The 17,827-nt window shown below is 37.2% G+C and overlaps 2 protein-coding genes across 3 annotated transcripts; one reads left to right on the forward strand and one right to left on the reverse strand.

Moving 5' to 3' along the window:
* Nucleotides 1-969: 969 nt before the first annotated feature.
* Nucleotides 970-5,659, forward strand: LOC102232063 (mitochondrial glutamate carrier 1-like). 2 transcript variants are annotated; one of them, XM_005813749.3, is made up of 10 exons: nucleotides 970-1,077; nucleotides 1,704-1,815; nucleotides 1,986-2,111; nucleotides 2,428-2,483; nucleotides 3,502-3,592; nucleotides 3,671-3,789; nucleotides 3,889-4,084; nucleotides 4,195-4,349; nucleotides 4,423-4,498; nucleotides 4,591-5,659. In XM_005813749.3, the coding sequence occupies exons 2-10, from the start codon at nucleotides 1,796-1,798 to the stop codon at nucleotides 4,748-4,750; spliced, it is 999 nt and encodes a 332-aa protein (XP_005813806.1). In that variant the 5' UTR covers nucleotides 970-1,077; nucleotides 1,704-1,795; the 3' UTR covers nucleotides 4,751-5,659. The 2 variants fall into 2 exon arrangements, with proteins under 2 accessions (XP_005813806.1, XP_023181290.1); XM_023325522.1 differs by lacking the exons at nucleotides 970-1,077; nucleotides 1,704-1,815 and having other exon boundaries at nucleotides 2,087-2,111; nucleotides 2,811-3,592.
* An 859-nt stretch (nucleotides 5,660-6,518) lies between these two features.
* Nucleotides 6,519-17,049, reverse strand: LOC102232321 (tetraspanin-2-like). Its single transcript, XM_005813750.2, has 8 exons — nucleotides 16,752-17,049; nucleotides 13,588-13,690; nucleotides 8,858-8,955; nucleotides 8,374-8,448; nucleotides 8,187-8,276; nucleotides 8,031-8,099; nucleotides 7,694-7,777; nucleotides 6,519-7,554 (listed from the first exon to the last, which is right to left on the reverse strand). The coding sequence occupies exons 1-8, from the start codon at nucleotides 16,818-16,820 to the stop codon at nucleotides 7,489-7,491; spliced, it is 654 nt and encodes a 217-aa protein (XP_005813807.1). The 5' UTR covers nucleotides 16,821-17,049; the 3' UTR covers nucleotides 6,519-7,488.
* Nucleotides 17,050-17,827: the final 778 nt, after the last annotated feature.

Genomic DNA, 17,827 nt, shown 5'->3' on the forward strand with positions numbered 1-17,827 from the left:
TGTAAAATTCTAAACCTGCAAGCACATCCTCAAAACTTAAGTTACATTTCAGCACCTATGAAGAAATATACTTTTTTAATCATGCAAAAGAAGGGAAGGACATAGATTAGTACATTATATTTAAAAAATCAGTACTGGAATTTTCAAATAAAAGTAATGCTATCCGAAGCACCAAGTCTTTTTTAAAGATATAACATACAAATACCCCTTATGCATTAAATCAAGATATCTATCGTTCTCATTTACACTGAAAGTTGAATAGTGAAAAGGAAGCAGGGCAAGAGTATATATAGTCTTGTTAAAATAAGCCTATGATACTACTATTACTATTCTTGAAGGAATGACAACTTTATTAGCATGGAGACAATCCTTAAAAAAATCAATAAATTAATACATTGATCTGAAAACAAAGTGGCGCTTCCATAAGCTTTATTTTGCATAACTACACAAATTTAAAATGTGAGTTCTTTAAACAAACATGTTTTGCTTAAAATAAGTACATTTGTAAAAAATATAAGCTGATCCGGAGTAGCATAGAATAGAGAACAGAAAGATCTAGTTCCCCTTTGTGGATCCATCAACACCCACGCCTCAGGGCTCTTTAGCCATGACATATTTAGTAGGACCCAGTTAATCTTAGCCGTGACTAGACCCAAGACTAGAAGTATGTTAAGAATGAAAAATATATTTTGAGAGTCTAGCCCCAAGCTTTTCTATTCATGCATTTTAATTGTAAATTAAATTTTGAGCTTTTTAAACAATAGATTCTTTTTTACATGTAACCCCCGCTATCTGCCTCGTTCCAGTCACTCACTCGTTCCATTTTCCGGGCTCTGATTGGCTCAACATTTTAACTGACGGATCGATCGGCCAATAAGGACGAAACGAGGAACGATATCTGAACTTTGATTGGTTGTCATTAAGGCGTATGCCGTAACAGTCCTTGCCATAATAAGACCAGTGGAAAGTTCCAGTCGGTCTATTCATTGCTGTAAAGCGGAGGTGAAAAGTGGTTGAAAGCGAAATACACTTTAACGGCTTAAAACTTTTCTTAAATCTGCATACGACAATTACTTGGTAAGTACCTTGCTATATTTACGTTTTAGCGAATCAAGAATTGATTTTAAATAATCGAATTTGAGTTCTTAGCTGTCTTTAGTTTGGCGGACTGTGATGGTTTGAATGGATGCTTTACGTTACTTGCTAGAGTAAAGTATATTGCTGTTTGCAAGCAGCAAACGCCGTAAGGTCTTAGTATTGGTTAGTATTGTTTGCCACCATGATACGTTTTCAGTTGTTCTGAAGTAAGAAAATTATTTGCTGTCAAACTTTTATTATAATCTAATGCCGGAGAAGGAATTCAGTTATTGAAATTATTAAGTAAACTTGTCCTTCTAATTTAGATATGTGCTATATGAAGACACTTTCCTTACGAAGAAACGTGTTTTAGATCTCGAGTTATCTAACTTGTAGCCAGTAAATTTCTGTAAAATTTCTATGGAAGGCTGGAATGCCCTTTTAAGGCGTTCCGGAATGTAAATAGAACACGCCCACGTTGTGGTGAGTCGGTACATCACAACCATGTGACTCTGAGGCATATAGATAAGTTTAAACCCGCAGCTCTGGGTGGGTGGGATAAGTTCAGTGTTTAAAAGTCTGTGGCTACTCAGGATTCTGTTGACTTTTTGCTTTTATCTCTCCAGGACACTATTTACCAGCTTAACGGCAAACACTTGATTCTACATCTCTCCATTTTTGCATCTTCTATCGTCACTAGTGACATATAAAAGTCAGCATGTCTCAGCAGCAGATCAGGTAAGTCTCATTCACTGTTTTCCTGCTCCTCATAATATTGACCTCAACAGAATTATCTATAAAAAGTAATCTTAGAGTTTTGCTTTGTAATATTTTTTTATTTGGATTATTTTAAATAAGTAATGTGTTCATTGCGCTTTAGTAAAACAGTTTTCTGTGTTACCTTTCAGCCTCCCTGCCAAGCTCATTAATGGCGGTATTGCCGGCATTGTTGGGGTTACATGTGTCTTCCCTGTTGACTTGGCTAAGACCAGGTTACAGAACCAAAGAAGTGGGCAGCAAGTCTACAAGAGCATGTAAGTATTTATAGCTACAATCTACACAACACTGATGTGTGGTCTCTGTGTTTAATCTGGTGCTATCCTTTCTAATTCCACAATGACGCATTAATGGAATACCAGTCACCGTGTCCTGACCTGATGGATTGTGACAGCTTCACATTGTTGACACAGTTTTTTTTTTTTTCAGGAAGTCGTTTAGCTCATTTGAGTGGAATTTTACAGCCCAAATGAATATTCTAGAATCTTCTGTTCCCTTGTGCAGCAAGTTTATGTAATGTTTAAAGTTAATGCAAGTTTAAAGTTAATGTTTCTTTGTTTTTGTTTAATGAAGGATGGACTGCCTTGTCAAAACTATTCGATCAGAGGGATACTTTGGAATGTACAGAGGTAAGATTATACACCTGATTATTAAGACGCTTTAGGTTAGCACATGTGGAAGTTCCATTTTTATAGGATTAATTTTAGGAAAATGGTAAGCTCCGTGTCTAGCTGTTGTGCAGTAATTCTATTCTTGGTTTTTGAAATAAAATCAAAGTAAATGTCAAAACCAATTCCAATTTATTGATGCTGTTAAACACGGTACCACACACTGTGGGTTTTTTTTCTTTTAAAAAAAATGTGTTTAAATCTGCATAAAAAAAGGAGAACATTAGGCTAGGCGTTTGCTCTTGTGAGGAATGCTGTTGTTTGCATCTGTGTTTTTCCATATTACAGACTTGGGTCCCCCTGGGATATTGAAGGCTAGCCGATAAGGCGCAGCCACGCTGGAGGCAAATATTAATGGTTCTTACAATATTGCTCTACTTAAAACTATAGGCTCAAGTTTTATGTTTTGCCATCTATTCTGTAATTTGACTTCTTGTCATTAACTACTTGGTTGTCTCTTCACTGTCCTATCATCCTGTCATTGCTTGTTCTTTCCTTGACTATAACATTACAGTCTTTGTTTGATCTTGCAAATTAATCTGGTCTGAACTAAAGTTTTTTTTGTTTTTTTTATGTTTTAATACAACAGATAACTTTGCAAGTTTGTCCAAAGTCTGAAATATGTGTATAGTGTTCAAGTCAGCCTGTCTTGTCACTAACAACTTTTGATTCATTTTCTGTGTTGCAGTTAACATGTTTACATACTTTATTTGACTCATTTTAAAAAGGAAAAACTTGTCTGAATTTTAGACTTTAAGTTTGTTTTATTTGTCTTTTACCATTCCTTTTCTGCCTTCTTGTCATTTCCTTTAAAACAGTGCTTAAGTGTAATGTTTCATGAGATGCCAGTTATTGAATCAGCTTTAAGTTGAGTTCTATTTTATGAGGTTATAAAAATATTGTCAGGCAATGTTGTTTCTCTGTTATTGGAAACTAGATTGTGACATCAATGCTAATTGTGAATTTGTTTGTTCCTTAGGGGCAGCAGTAAACTTGACTTTGGTTACCCCTGAGAAGGCCATCAAGCTGGCAGCTAATGACCTCTTCCGCCATCACCTTTCCAAGGACGGGTGAGTGAACTTGTCTAGTATCTGTTAGAAATTTAATGTGTCATGACTTATGTCTGACTCATTGTTTTCTGTTAACAGAAAAGGCTTAACAGTATTCAAAGAAATGCTAGCAGGGTGTGGTGCAGGCATGTGCCAAGTTATTGTTACTACCCCCATGGAAATGCTCAAAATCCAGCTACAGGATGCGGGCAGAATTGGTAAGAAAACCACTAAGTAACGGAGAAGGTACTTCATCCTATAACCTAATTTTTGAATTTGTAATGTTTTTAATGTGTTTTGTTTTTTTTTTGTTCAAGCGGCCCAACAACAGAAACCAGTGATGATTTCTCCCACAAAGCTGGCGGTGACAAACACGGTGCTGAGCCGCTCGTACAACTCCGGCCCTGTGATGTCTGCACCAAGAGCCGTGTCGGCAACGCAGATTGCGAAGGAACTCCTGCAAAAACAGGGCATCCAGGGCCTGTACAAGGGCCTGGGGGCAACACTGATGAGGTGAAGCTCATTTTTATTCAAAAACAGCTTTTTTTCCCCCCACTCCATATAAAAGAAAAAAATCAAACGTTTAACATTTACTAATGAAGATTTTGTTCTATTTCTTTCAGGGATGTACCCTTTTCTATTGTTTACTTCCCATTGTTTGCAAACCTGAACCGACTGGGCAAACCCAGCCCCGCAGAGTCATCTCCCTTCTACTGGGCCTTCTTGTCAGGGTGTGTTGCAGGATCTACTGCTGCGGTTGCAGTCAACCCTTGTGATGGTAGGTTTCGTTTCATCTGTTTGTCATCAAGTACCAGTAGCAACAAGTTTTAAAGGATGTTCTCTCTTTGCAGTGGTGAAGACCAGACTGCAGTCCCTCAACAAAGGAGCAAGTGAGGAGAGCTACAATGGAGTTATGGATTGTGTGAGGTAAGATGGCACATTCTTTCTACACCATCACCTGATGCATACTTACCTCGTCATACTTGGCTCTAATTATACCCATCCTTTTGTCTTGACAGTAAAATTATGAGGAAGGAGGGGCCGTCCGCCTTCCTGAAGGGGGCAGGCTGTCGTGCTTTGGTCATTGCACCTCTGTTTGGAATTGCACAGGTCATGTATTTTGTTGGTGTTGGTGAATATATCCTGGACAACTATTCTCCAAGTTTCCCATCTTTCTGAGCTGCATCAGCAGGCTATCTACACACTGGGTCTGGCGTAACTACTGGCAGCTACAATCAGTTTACAGCAAAAAAAAAAAAAAAAAAAAGCTTCTGACTCAGAAGCTTATTTTTTTTTAAATCATCTTTATAGTTTGACAGCTGTGTCGCATTTTGCACACTTTTGTGACTTAGAAACCAACTGAGCCCATTGTTTGCACTTGAATCTGTTGACCTTTTTAAGATGGTGGACTCAGAATTACTGTGTTCATCTGTCCTAGTCCCAAAACATTCATGTCCGGATTCCCTCTATGAGGGAGAGGAACTCACTCAGACCTCGTTTTGTGTTTAATTTTTCAATTTTGTAAAAAAGTTATTATTATTATTATTATTTACAGGTTATCTTTATTATTTTATATACATTTTCCCCACAGTTTCTGTTTATGTCTCATCATACAAAGCCTTCCACTTAGAAATAAGATTTGTGATGGCTAAATATATGGGGCCCAGTTTATGCTTTAATTCTGTAAATGTGTTATGTATTCTGCTATTTTAATATTAAGTTGTTTTATCGGATTGATCTTGAGCCTTCCTACTGGTGTGGGACCACGAAGGTTACCAAACCTTAAAAAGCGTCCTCATACAAAATTCTGTTATTGTTTGCATGTCCTTTACGAAACTTGATGTTATTATACATATTAAGTTTGTGTTCATAATTGCCCTTCAGACCTCTACATTTACAGACCTATATTATTGTAAATATCACTGGATTATGTTGTAATGGAGTAGAATTTTATTAATTGGGTTCTTGGAGGCAGCATTATTGACTTGAATTGAACATTAATACTGTGAGAGATGACTGTTACATACTGTCACTATGATAGCTTTTTTACACATTATATCCATTAAAATGTTCTTTTCATTCACTTTGGTTGCATGGTGTACTGTTCTTTTTTCTTTTTTTTTTAATGCAAATATTTTTCTTTGGTGTAAAAGTGTCCTTAGTGTTTTTTTTTTCTTGAATTAAAAAATCTCACCTTTTGTGTACATTTGTTAAGTTGGATTGATCCTTCATTGCTGGTGAATAAGTTATTGGCACCACTGCTTATTATACTTTGTAGAACCCCCTTTTCAACGCTTATTCTTCCAGAAGACATAAGGTTGGAGTATAAACAGTAACGATACTTTTTGTCTGGCCGTTTTGGGTCTCTTCAGCCTGCCCAAGAAGTTTTCACCAAGAAGAAGTTCGTGGCAGAAAGTTGAATTTTTCTGGTAAACTATGTTGAGTTAGGTAAATATTGCAATGAAAGACATCAAAATTTTCAGTGTATATTTAAAATGTACTGGAATTGGCAGTATTCACGATGAAATTAATTTTAACAAGGACATTGGAAAATAAAATCCTTTGTTTTACACCAAGCCTAACTGGAGTGTTTGTTGAAAAGCAAAATTTTAATCTTATCTGATTGGAACATACCATTCCTGTTAGAGCACCATCAGCATATATTACACCCAATGCATTTTTATTGGTGTTGCAAAACCTTTAACAATCTGTTGGCATGTACAGTATATTGTGTCTAATGGTTGTTCTGGAGACTTGGCACTATTGTAACTAATAAGCCACCCAAGTCTCCACGTGATGGCAAGATTAAATAGGTTTGTCACGTTTTCAATTGCTAAATGATTTAACTGTTGTGATTGTAGCTATTATCTTGCAGTCAGACTGACTCGTTCTGTTTTGGCTGAACTGAACAAGCTTTTGAATGCAGAACAACAACAAAACGACTCAATATGAGCACCCAGTATGTTTAATTATCATTAACAGAACAACAGACTGTATTATTTTCTATTTCACATCTTATTGGCACACAAACAAAATTTACATCCACAGAAATTCCCACAAAATGCAAACTAGTTTACTGTTACAGTTTAAATGTGCTCAAGAAGAGCCCAGCGCAACACATTACTGACCTCAGAAAAATTTGTAGATTTACAAAAGGGGCAGTTCTTCATCAGACCTCCCTAACAATTTGAGTTTTCATTCGTGCTGTACAGTAGAAATACTTGAAAGTGGAGGCAGAGAACAAGCACAGTTGTTATGTACATGTTAAATATATGTAAAATTGCACACGTTATCCTGTAGTTGCAGGTTAGACTATAACTTAAAAGGTTCAAATAGGCACACAATGGAAACTCACTCTGCAAAGGTAGGCTAGTCCTCAAAACTCTTAATCACACAAAGTTTGATGAGAAACTTTGCAAATAGATGGACCTGATAAATAGTGTTGACTGCAAATGTGTAAAATAGTTCATATTTACAGCAATACTCCTCCATCATAAACATTCTTGTGTCATAGAAGGCCTTATGTATTGTGTTGTAGCTACAGTTCAGTATGACAAACTCTGCAGAGCACCATCTAACAAAAACATGTTAATAGCAGGGAGTGTCACAACGTCATGCTAAAAAGCAAAGCATTAAGAATGGAAAATAACAGTAATAAATCAGTGTTCCTGGGCTGGTAAAGTCACGGGGAGAAGCTTTGAAATGATCCAGCGTGTCGTGTTGAATGCAGTTTGGGCAGTTAACCTCCCCACCTCTCCAGTCTAATCTAAAAGGAATGTCACAGACATGCAACCATGGTGCTGCTCTACCCATACGGATACAATGATTATAAAGGGTTGTACGCATGTGTGGGGGTCCAGTTGTTGTTGTGTGAGTGTGTGTGTGTGTGTGTGTGTGTGAGGGAGTCATAACCCCAACTATATAACTTCTCTGCTGTTCCTGATCGCACAACACAGGACCATGCTGAAGATCATTCCAATAATCTGAAAACAGACATAAACAGGTAACAAGATGAAACTCCTAATTCATAATTGTATGAAAATCACAAGCCAGAACCTTTAGACAGATATTCAGACATTGTAAAAGATCAGAGTTTAAGGTGAAAGTTTTCCAAATTCTCACCATTACTCCAGCGATGCCAATCCCTATATATCCAATGATGAACAGCTTTTCATCGAAGAAGTTTAATATTGCAGTATGACAGTCCTAAAGACTCAAAGAAAGGAAAGGTTTAACAAATAAGAATCTGAAGTGCTGCGATGGACTGGCGACCTGTCCAGAGTGAACCCCCCCTCTCGCCCAAAATGTCTCGCTGGAGATAGGCACCAGCACCCCTCCCGACCCCACTAGTGACAAGGGTGTAAGAAATTGGATGGATTGATGGATGAATCTGAAGTGGTCAATCAGAATCAGTGCTATACTGCCACCATGTGGCTCAGAAGTGTTACAATTATCTTACCTTGTCCTCTGTTTGGTCTGGGCATAATTCTGGATTTTTCTCAAAATTGGTAGCTCCACAGCAATTCAGCTGTTCATGCAAAAGGTAAATAAATATGGTTATGACAGTGATTCAAGGTCTAAGGATACAATGAGACAAAAGCTATGCTGTACTCACAGTTTTGTGATAAATTAGTGCTATGGCAGTGCCATTAATGTTATTATCAGCAATGGAGTCGCTATAAAACTTCTGGATTTCCTCAGCAATCTATTATAAAAGAACAAAAGAGTACTGATTAACTCCTGGTGTTTTGACAAGCTGAGATAACGTAATTTGTTCCTTAAACAATAATCAATTATTTCACCTGTTCTTTGTTCAAGAATCCAAACACACCAGCAGTGATCTCTGCTCCAAAGATTATCAGAAGACAGGCAAAGAACTGCAAAAGTGGGAAAGAAGGCTTATTGTTGCAAATACTTTGTTATTTATGTATTTATTTTTCACATTATTTTTCAGTAAATGATCACTGTAAATGATCACAGTGATCATTTACAGTACAACCTACAGTACACTCACAATGTGAGTGTTTTTTAAACGAATCATAAGTAAAGTTGTTAAATTAGTTAATCAGCAGCTTCTTTTAAAATGAAAAATAATTTCAAAACATTTTCAATAAGTAAAAGAAACCCTGTAATAGCTAATATATAAAACAAGAAACTAGAAATTTATATTAATCTCCATAGAAATTTAAAGTGAAGGATTACAAGTTCTAGATTTTGAGTGAGAAAAAATAAGATAAAGTTTTGCATTACAACAACACAAGTTTAGTTTTAAGCACTTGAACTCACCGATGCAAGAAGACACTGAGACTCCCGTATGGCACCAAAACAACCAAAGAACCCGACGACCATCATCAGGCCTCCTGCACCAAGAAGGATGTAAACAGCTGCAGAAAGACAGAGAAGGGTTGATCATGATTATTCAGTGTTTGTTAATTTTTCTCAGAAAATCTAAACATTTGAGGGAAGAATTTTCATTTTCCTGCAGTTCACAGCTTCACCTGATGGTGGCAGCATGATCCAACGTGCCTTCATGTCTTTGTGAAGGTTTATAAAAAGACTGTTTGTTGTGTTTGGGTAACAGCAGAAACATGTAGGTGGAAAAGTCTTTACCAAATCAAAACTTCAGAGCCGCCTCCCACCCCTCACAGTTGTATTATCAGGCTTCTCCTACACCGAGTTTCACAGCTTTCTATGGAGATAAGTGCTAGCTGTCAACTTGATTGCTCCCTTCAAAGAGATTATTTTTAGGATATGGGTGTTTGTAAATGGTTTTGACAAACTGCCTTTAGATTGTAAATAATGTATCTAAAATCTAAAGTAAACTGATTTTTTGAGATGAGAAGATGTTGAGACAGTTCCACTAAAAGGATCTGGTTTTGGCCCCTCCACATATAGCCATAAGATCTTCCCTGTCCTTGATGAAATCACTGTTAAATTAAAAGCAAAACTGATCTGAGCGAGTTTCCACTGTGTTATTTTGGTGCTGTTTTCACTTGTAGGCTTTGTTCTTTCATGTTCTTGGAAACTGAAGCAGTGGAACAGACACCATCCGTCTCGTAAAGCTGCAAATCAAATTTTGGATGGCTCAAATGCTGGTAACCACGACCGTCTCTGCTCGTCTCCAGTCTGGTTGACGTCACCTCCTCTGTCTGCTCCCCTGCTCCCAGCCTTCACTACTGAGTCCTCCTCTACGCTGCAACTATACACCAGGCTGCTCCCCGAGGTCCGTGGTTAGAGCCTAATCACTGCAGCAATATAATTAACCCACATGGGCCCAATGCAAGCTGTTGTTTTCCTGTTGTCGAACAAAAGCGCAGGGAAATGCGAGCAAGTAGATTGCTGACCTGGAGGGAGCTGAAGCGTGGTATGATCGGATTCAAAGCAAATTTTCTGGCCCAACATATCTGCAATGTTGGGCCAAAAAATCTTCCATTGTATATTAAAGGTGTCTACACATTTTCCATCAGTCAGTCATTTTAACATTTGTTCTTTTATAGAACGTCCTGTTAGTGAAACCAGTGACATCTTGCAGACACAGACCAAGCAGCCCTGGTGGTTTTTAAAGCAGGTATGAGACAGAAACAGGCATTAGTAAGTGTAAACATCTGCATTATCTCTTAGTTAAACTCTGTCCCTATCTTATATACACACGCGATGGTTCTATACACACTGGAAAGTGCAGAGGTGACAGTAAGGCAAGTGAATCATCCACAGGGAATGCTGTTCTTTTGTCTTATTAAGGTAGCACTGTGTTTGCTCTCTGTGCCTGAGGTGAATTGTTCCTAGTGATGCCTTACTATTGTTTCCGGGAACTTTACGATGGCATTTATTTTGTTGTGACTGATCCTTGGCACCATGTTGCAAATAAACAAATGCCCAAATTGCTCCAGGTGTCATTCAGCCTGGATCTAATTTCATAAAACGAGAAGAGTAAATCAGATTTATGCTGCACACACTAACTCATTGGAGATGCTGAGCTGCCTCCGATAATTATGCACCTACTCATTCACTGAGGCTACTTCAGATTTTTAAAGCTTTAAATCATCATATGTAGGTGGAACATGAGCTGTTATTAATATTATTCCTCCAAGAGGAAGGGTTCCACAGAGCAGTATTGGCTTGCTGACAGAACTGTTCATCAACAAGTTGTTCCTCCATGAATCTAAACAGGGATATTTTTCTATATTATCAACCATACTAACAAGGTTTCTGATTCCCATGTACAGGAAACAATATAGAAAAAGTATAATTAAACTTCCTAATGTTGTTATATTTATGCAAACCTCAAAATGGCACCAGAAATATCTATTATTTTCAATAAATTTATTTCTAATGAGTCTACTGACATGATATGCTGATATTACAACATTCCTCTATTGTATCATTTGTGATAAAAGATGCATCTACAGCTAAAAACATAGTTCTAACATCTACATGACTTACAGTGTAGGGCTAATCTATTGATTATATTTTAGATTACCCAGTTAATAATTGGATTGCAGAAGGTCCTTAATAGATTGTTTTTACAGAATCTTAAACAGGTGAAGCTAAAACTATGCCACTTTCAGATAAAGGTTTGTTTTTAGTCTTAAATGCAAGATATATATGTTTTTATACAGTTTTGGCTTAATTACTGCTCTGAGTGTTTTGTTCTTACACCACACGGCCTTATTATTAACTGTAGTTATTAATTTATTGATTACTAAATTAGCTGATTATTTCAATAATCGATTTACCACGATGAATCACATTTTTTCATCCTTACTATAAATGTTGTTCAGGTGTTATTTTGAATGTTCTGGGGTGCAGAATCTTCTATGCAAAGTTCGCTGTTAGTATAGCAACCGATTTCATGTATATTTTAAAACAATAAGAGTAGAAAGTTCTTGGAAGATCTCTTTGTTTTATCCATCATAAGGGGTTTCTTGGGACAGACCTAATGAGCAACCTATCAGGCCATCAGTGAGGAATAACTCAGCAAAAGTTACTATACACTGAAACGAAGCTTTTTTGTTGCCGCCGGTGAAACATGATGGTAAATTTAGCAAACAGGTTTTTTTTTTGTTTTGTTTTGTTTTTTTCTTTAAAGAAATTTAGTGAAGCTGCAGTAAACACTGACAAAAATAGATTAAAAAAATAAGAGTAAAAATATATTTAACTGACAGGTGTTTGGATATTTGCATGTAACCAAATTGTAACGATATCTCACCCTGACTTTGCATAAATTTCCACAGCTTTCAGTGCGCAACATTTTTAAAATTCTGTGAACCAAGATATGACGGTTAAAAAAAAAGAAGAGACAATCGGAGAGTTTCCAACTGACACACCCAACCTGCTCCTCCTGAGGGAAGAACTGGTTCCATGACAGGACAGCAGGGAGTTGATGAAGTGAAGTCACCATTTTAGGTCATGCTCTAAACGGGAGCAACAAGAACAGGCTTCTTTCAAAGCGTGTGCTCCTACACAGAACAAGAAATAGAGAGCCTGTTGTATTTAGGACTGAGCACTGAGGCTGCTTGTCTTCGCTACTGTACGTCTTAATAATCTGCTGTGTGTTTAGTGGGAGTTATGCAAAAAAAAAAAAAACCTCATTCAGTATTCAAAAAGCCACCTGACTACAAAGTGTCACCAAGTTAATGTGATAACATAACCGAAACAGGGCTGCATTTCTATCATTTCCAAAGATCTCCGTGAGCAGTTCATTTATTCATTCATTCTAACAATCCAAATCTGTTAGGCAATGCAAGACACATCAGTTTATAACTTATAAACATTTTCACTCAGCAATTTTGCAGTTTCCAAAATTCACAGATTTTGCTGCTATTTTCCCCTGCAGATCCTTCTGGGTCTGAGTATAAAGCTAACTTTGAGGTGTTCCTTTCGGTTTATTTTAGGATAACAAGAAAAGCTCCGGGGGCGCCACATGGCTCAGTGGTAGAGCAGGTGGTCTATTTACACAAGCTACAGTCCTCAACGCAGTTGTTCTTAGTTTCGATTCTCGGCCCTGGGCCATTTGCTGCATGTCTTCCACTTCTCTCTCTGCCCTCCTTCCTGTACAGCTACTGTTAAATAAATGCCATAAAAAAACTTAAAAAGGAAATCTTCACAGTAATTTAAGAACATTCATTTCCCACAAGCCATAGTATTATTTAAGGTAAAACGTACATGTTCTAAACTAAAAATGTATGCAAATATGTTGAGTAACCACCACACAGAAGCCAGCAGTGTTCTTTCACATGAGAGCAACTTTACATTAGATTCAAATCTAACAGGAAGCGACATATGTGGTAAGTGGTTAATGGACCACATGAATAACCGCACCCATCTTCCATCTAAATGGTTTGAATGCAACATCAATTTTTTACTAATGCTTCCAACTGATGATGAAATTGCAGTGATGAAAACATCTATATTCAATAAATTGGAATATCCATTCCCTTTAGGTTTCATCAGATTAAAAGTATTTGAAAATCATAGCACCTTTTAAGCTGCTATTAATTACACTTTCATTTAAGCCCATGTTTTATTATTACATCCGTTTCTTTTATTGGTCTGATATAATATTCTGACCTGCTAAGAAATTAAATGTTGGATTTTCATTCGCTGTAATTACTAACACATTGGATTTGCTCATGCATCCTGACATAGGTTTGCTTCTCTGGAAGACAAAAACAAAGGAGGAACCTGCATGGTTTACACTTAGACACTTCGCATTACCATGTGATATAATTAGCTCGTTCATATGAGGCCTACTGATGTCATGTAGCTAATGATGTAAGCTTATATTTCAGGTTTAAATATGTTAAAGTTAGAAATAGAAATACTTTATGATCAAGTTTTTCATCTATGTGCTGTTTTAAATTTGGTATTGGCCTAAATGGAAACACGGATTGAAAAGATCTATATGTAGCATGCTGCCTTCTTCAAATGTAAATTATATACTCTTAATGCATTGAAGTTGAAAAATGTTTTAATTGTGTAAGGTGAGCGAGGGAGACCAAAAAACTGCAACGTACCGATGAAGAAGGTGTCAGGAGCGCCATCGCCTGTCAGGAGCTTCACTGTGTTCGGGTCAAGCCTCAGCCACAGACCCACAGCCAGCACCAACAAGCCCGACAACTGCAAAACGATCACATTTCCAAAGTAATAATTTAATAAACCAAAAATACAATAAATAATAAAGATTTCTGAAAATTATTTTTCTTATTTCTAACAGTTGATAGTGACACTTTGAGCCTTATTGTCCTTATTCTTTCCTTTACAATCAAGAAAACAAAGTACTAACCCTTTACATAATTGTTAAAAGAGGTAAGTATTTTGAATGCTCCTAATAATTTTGGGTATGTTTTGTTCTTTATTAAGTTTTTTCCATATTAGTTTCAACTTTGCTTATTAGATATTGACATGGAGTATTTATGGGGTGTAGTTATGGACACAGAACGTTAAACTGAAATAAAAAAAATAAATGACCAGATCAATGACTGATCAAACCCCTAAAATTAATCTATGGTTTGCTTTTTTTGACTATACCATCTTGTTAGTTAACGTTCTTCAGTAGGTGGCGCTGTTGTTCTTGTCTCACCAGTGAGATGGTTTCTGATGCTCACTGCCTGTTTTCTTTCTGTTTATTCAAAACAGGCACGTGCCAGGAATGTTAATGGTTCACCTCTTCAGCGACTCTGGCTCTGATAAAAGAAACTGAAAAGAAAAAGTTCAAGTATGTTTGCTGCGAATTGTCGCTCCTGTTTTGGGTGTGGCCAGACTTGAAACAAACCCTGAGAAAAAAATTTTTTTTTCTCAAACCCCACATGAACCAAAACCCTGACATCCTAAGAAGACAACCAAAATGTGTGATCAATAAATAGCACCTTCTTCTCTTTTTTCCTAATCTTTTGAACCCTAATAAAGTGTTACCTGATTGCCTAATGGGTATTATCAATAAAAGAAGATTCTTGCTGCAGTATCTCACTTGTCTACATGGACTTTTAGAACAAGAACATCAGGGGGCCATCTCCCAGGGTGCACTTCAGCCACTGGTTGTGCCAGCCTCACAGCGCCTTGGTGATGTAACTCACGTTGGCATTGGCTGCATGTTGGCTGTGCACCCCAAAATGACAGCGCACTGTACGCCTCTTTTGGCTCTAGCCACAAGAGCTCTCCTTTCTGTCTCAAAATGGCAAAAACAAAGAGGCTGCTGTCAGTTTTGGGGTGAGACAAGAGATCATCTTACAGAGCACAGAATCAATGCTGCCTCTTAAACTCATATATAGTGTATTATTTAACAGTAAAACACCAGTATTCACAGCTGACAACCAAAATGACATTTGCCTTTGTATCTGTATTGATTTTCCTCTCTGAATGAGCAAGAAATGAAAAATAGCTCTGGTTCTGAATTTACAACTAATAGAAGATTATGTGAATTTAAACCAGGGGTGCAATCAAATGAATATGTAACTGATGCCAGCAAAAACCAAAGCTGTTATACAAGAAATTGAAGAACAGAAGAGAAAAACATTAAAAAAATCTAAATTCTCTTTAACAAGCCTTCACATGCAACTTTTCTTTCATTCTTTGCAATTTATTTAAAACAATCTAAAAATATTCAGTACTGTAAAAAAATATGTTTTGCTTTCTTGTCACTCTTAAATGTTAGATGATCTAACTAATTTTACTGCAATATCTGCCAATGATAATTTGAGCAAAAAGAAACAAGATCATAAGTGAAACACTGTAAGTAACTGTCTCCTAAACCTAATAACCACAGTTGGCAGCAGCAAGTTATGAGTCTGTGGAGGAATTTTGATGCACATTTACATGTATTGGACTTATGTCCAGACTTTGACTACCTTCATAATCATTTTGGGACAGGCTTTTGTGTTCTTTTTACAGAGCAGTAATTCTCCCTTGGGATTTTCCAGGAAATGCATTTTCTGCCCTGTTAGGTCTGGTTCCTTTGTGGACTAATGAAAGAGTTATCAATGCGGTCTTAGAGTAATTTTGGTTAGCCATCCACATCTTGAAACATTCACCACTGTTGTTTCATCAATTTGTAGACAGTGGCTCTTACTGTGGTTCACTGCAATCCAGAAGCATTAGAGACTGCTTTGTACCTCTTTAAAAACCAATATATGTCACTTTTTTTACTTGTCTTTTCTAGAAGTTTTGTTTTTGTTATTATTGGAGCATAATTTGTTTCTTTGTGAGATATTTTATCCTACTTTATGTTGTCAGAATGGTGCTATTTAACGGGCATATTGATTCTGCAGATTAGTATTTACGCCTGGGTGTGGCTTGTGAAATCAGGCCATCTTTCCAAGTTAACTGAGGCTTGACTTCTTCTTCTTCTTCTTATAGGCTAGGCTGCAGCAGCTAATTTATGTCAGATGATGAGACAGTGCATGAAAAGCAAGCACCATGCAGCCAAAGGTCCATCTAAACTTTCTCTAAGCAGCTCATCAAACTAAAACAAACTGATGCAGCATCTTCTGCAAAATGAATATGCCTCCTAAAAAAATGCTCTGTACTGAACCCAGCATTGGAATAGGAAAGTCACAACACAATGCCAAATCAGAAGGGATATGTGTTGGAAACATAGCAGCATAGTGCAGCTCTAATGAACAGCATGTGCTGTAGAGTAGACAGGGTGCTTTACATGCAACATAAATCATTCTGAATATAACAGAGATTGTCTTTCCTAAATGAATATTTAAACACACTTTATATATCATTTATAACAAGGCTGCTATATTACTTCAGCGCTGTTAGATTAATAAAATGAAAAGTAGATCAATATGTGTATTAAGATGGGTTGAAGTAGGGAGGTAGTGCAGACGCAGAGAGGATGTGTACTGAACAGGTGCTTAATAACGATCTGCAGAAATATATTCTCTTTAAAACTCTTAAAGTAGGCTCCCATTAAAACACAGTATAAATAAATGGTACGCATATGGCGTGTCATAAATATTGAACATGTAAACACCAATGTGAGGCGAAGTGGATCACAAAGGCGCCAACAGTTTCTTGCCATCGGTAAAGATGATTTTGTCGCTTAAAAACGACGGAAATCTTCTGCCTTTGCGATTGTATGCTAATCACAAAATATCAGAATATGCCCACACATCCAAGTGTTACATATGAACAACAACGTCTCCACGCAAATTCATTTCCATCGCGGACTCACCCAGAAGATGAAGTTGAAGGCGAAGAGCAGATATTTCACGCATTTCATCCCGCCTTGCACTTTGCTCATGATGTCGCCTGAATTTGTCGATTTGTCCGATCAGAAGCCTTTGTCTTGTTTTGGTTTTATTTTGCGAACAGTCGCGTCCTACCACTGAACATCAGCCCCATGCAATGATGATGAAAACCTGCCCCGTTAGTCTATATGAAAACATGCGCACAAGCTGCTCAGGCTGCCTGGGAAGCTGCTACCGCCCAATGGTGATGGGAGCGCTCTGGAGGAGGGGGCCATCAGGGTCCATTAGGGACCCTGAGAAACAAACATCAAACGGTTCCTCCACATGGGTTACATCAGTGTTTGACGTTGGCTTTAGTGACCTGGTCAATGAGAAATTCTGCTGTAATGAATTTTTTTCAACCGGCCTCATTTGCAAGGAAAATTGGTTTGCAGCTATGACTAAATCCACTAATTATATAACAATCTGTGTGAATCAGGGGGTGTAACAGACGTGGCATCTGTTATTTTTATTCTATTTTTGATCAATCTAGTTTTTATTTGTACTCTTGTAACAACAGTTGTTACTGTTGACTTGAGAGACATATTAAAACGGGAGTAAACTCTTTGCTGTTCATGTGCAACAAAAATTGCCTCTTTTTCCTAAACTCTTAGGAAACAATGTGCTGCGTAATTGTGAAATGGAGACTGTTGTGTTTTTTGTTAAAAAAGGACATTTTTATGAATAAAAATCTGGTCACTGTGGCATGTATGCATGGATAGAACCGCCTTTTTTTGTACTTGCAGCTACAGGTGATTTAGAGTACATTTCTAACAGTCTTGTCTTGGCAAAATTGGACCACAGTCAGACTGGAAGAAAATAACGGGTAGACATCTAACTGGGTTTCTTCCAGTACTGCCTTGTTTTGCTCAATCAGCCTTCCTATTAACTGTGACCAGCTTCACTGTAAAGATGGTAGTATTTGAATTTCAATTCATGGTGTAAAATTAGGAAACAAGTTAAATGAGGAGTTAAACCAAAGTCAAAATTTCATACAATTTAAAAGGAAATATAAGGAGGT

This window comes from Xiphophorus maculatus, chromosome 20 (genome assembly GCF_002775205.1).
Source record: "Xiphophorus maculatus strain JP 163 A chromosome 20, X_maculatus-5.0-male, whole genome shotgun sequence".
NCBI classification, from domain to species: domain Eukaryota; kingdom Metazoa; phylum Chordata; class Actinopteri; order Cyprinodontiformes; family Poeciliidae; genus Xiphophorus; species Xiphophorus maculatus.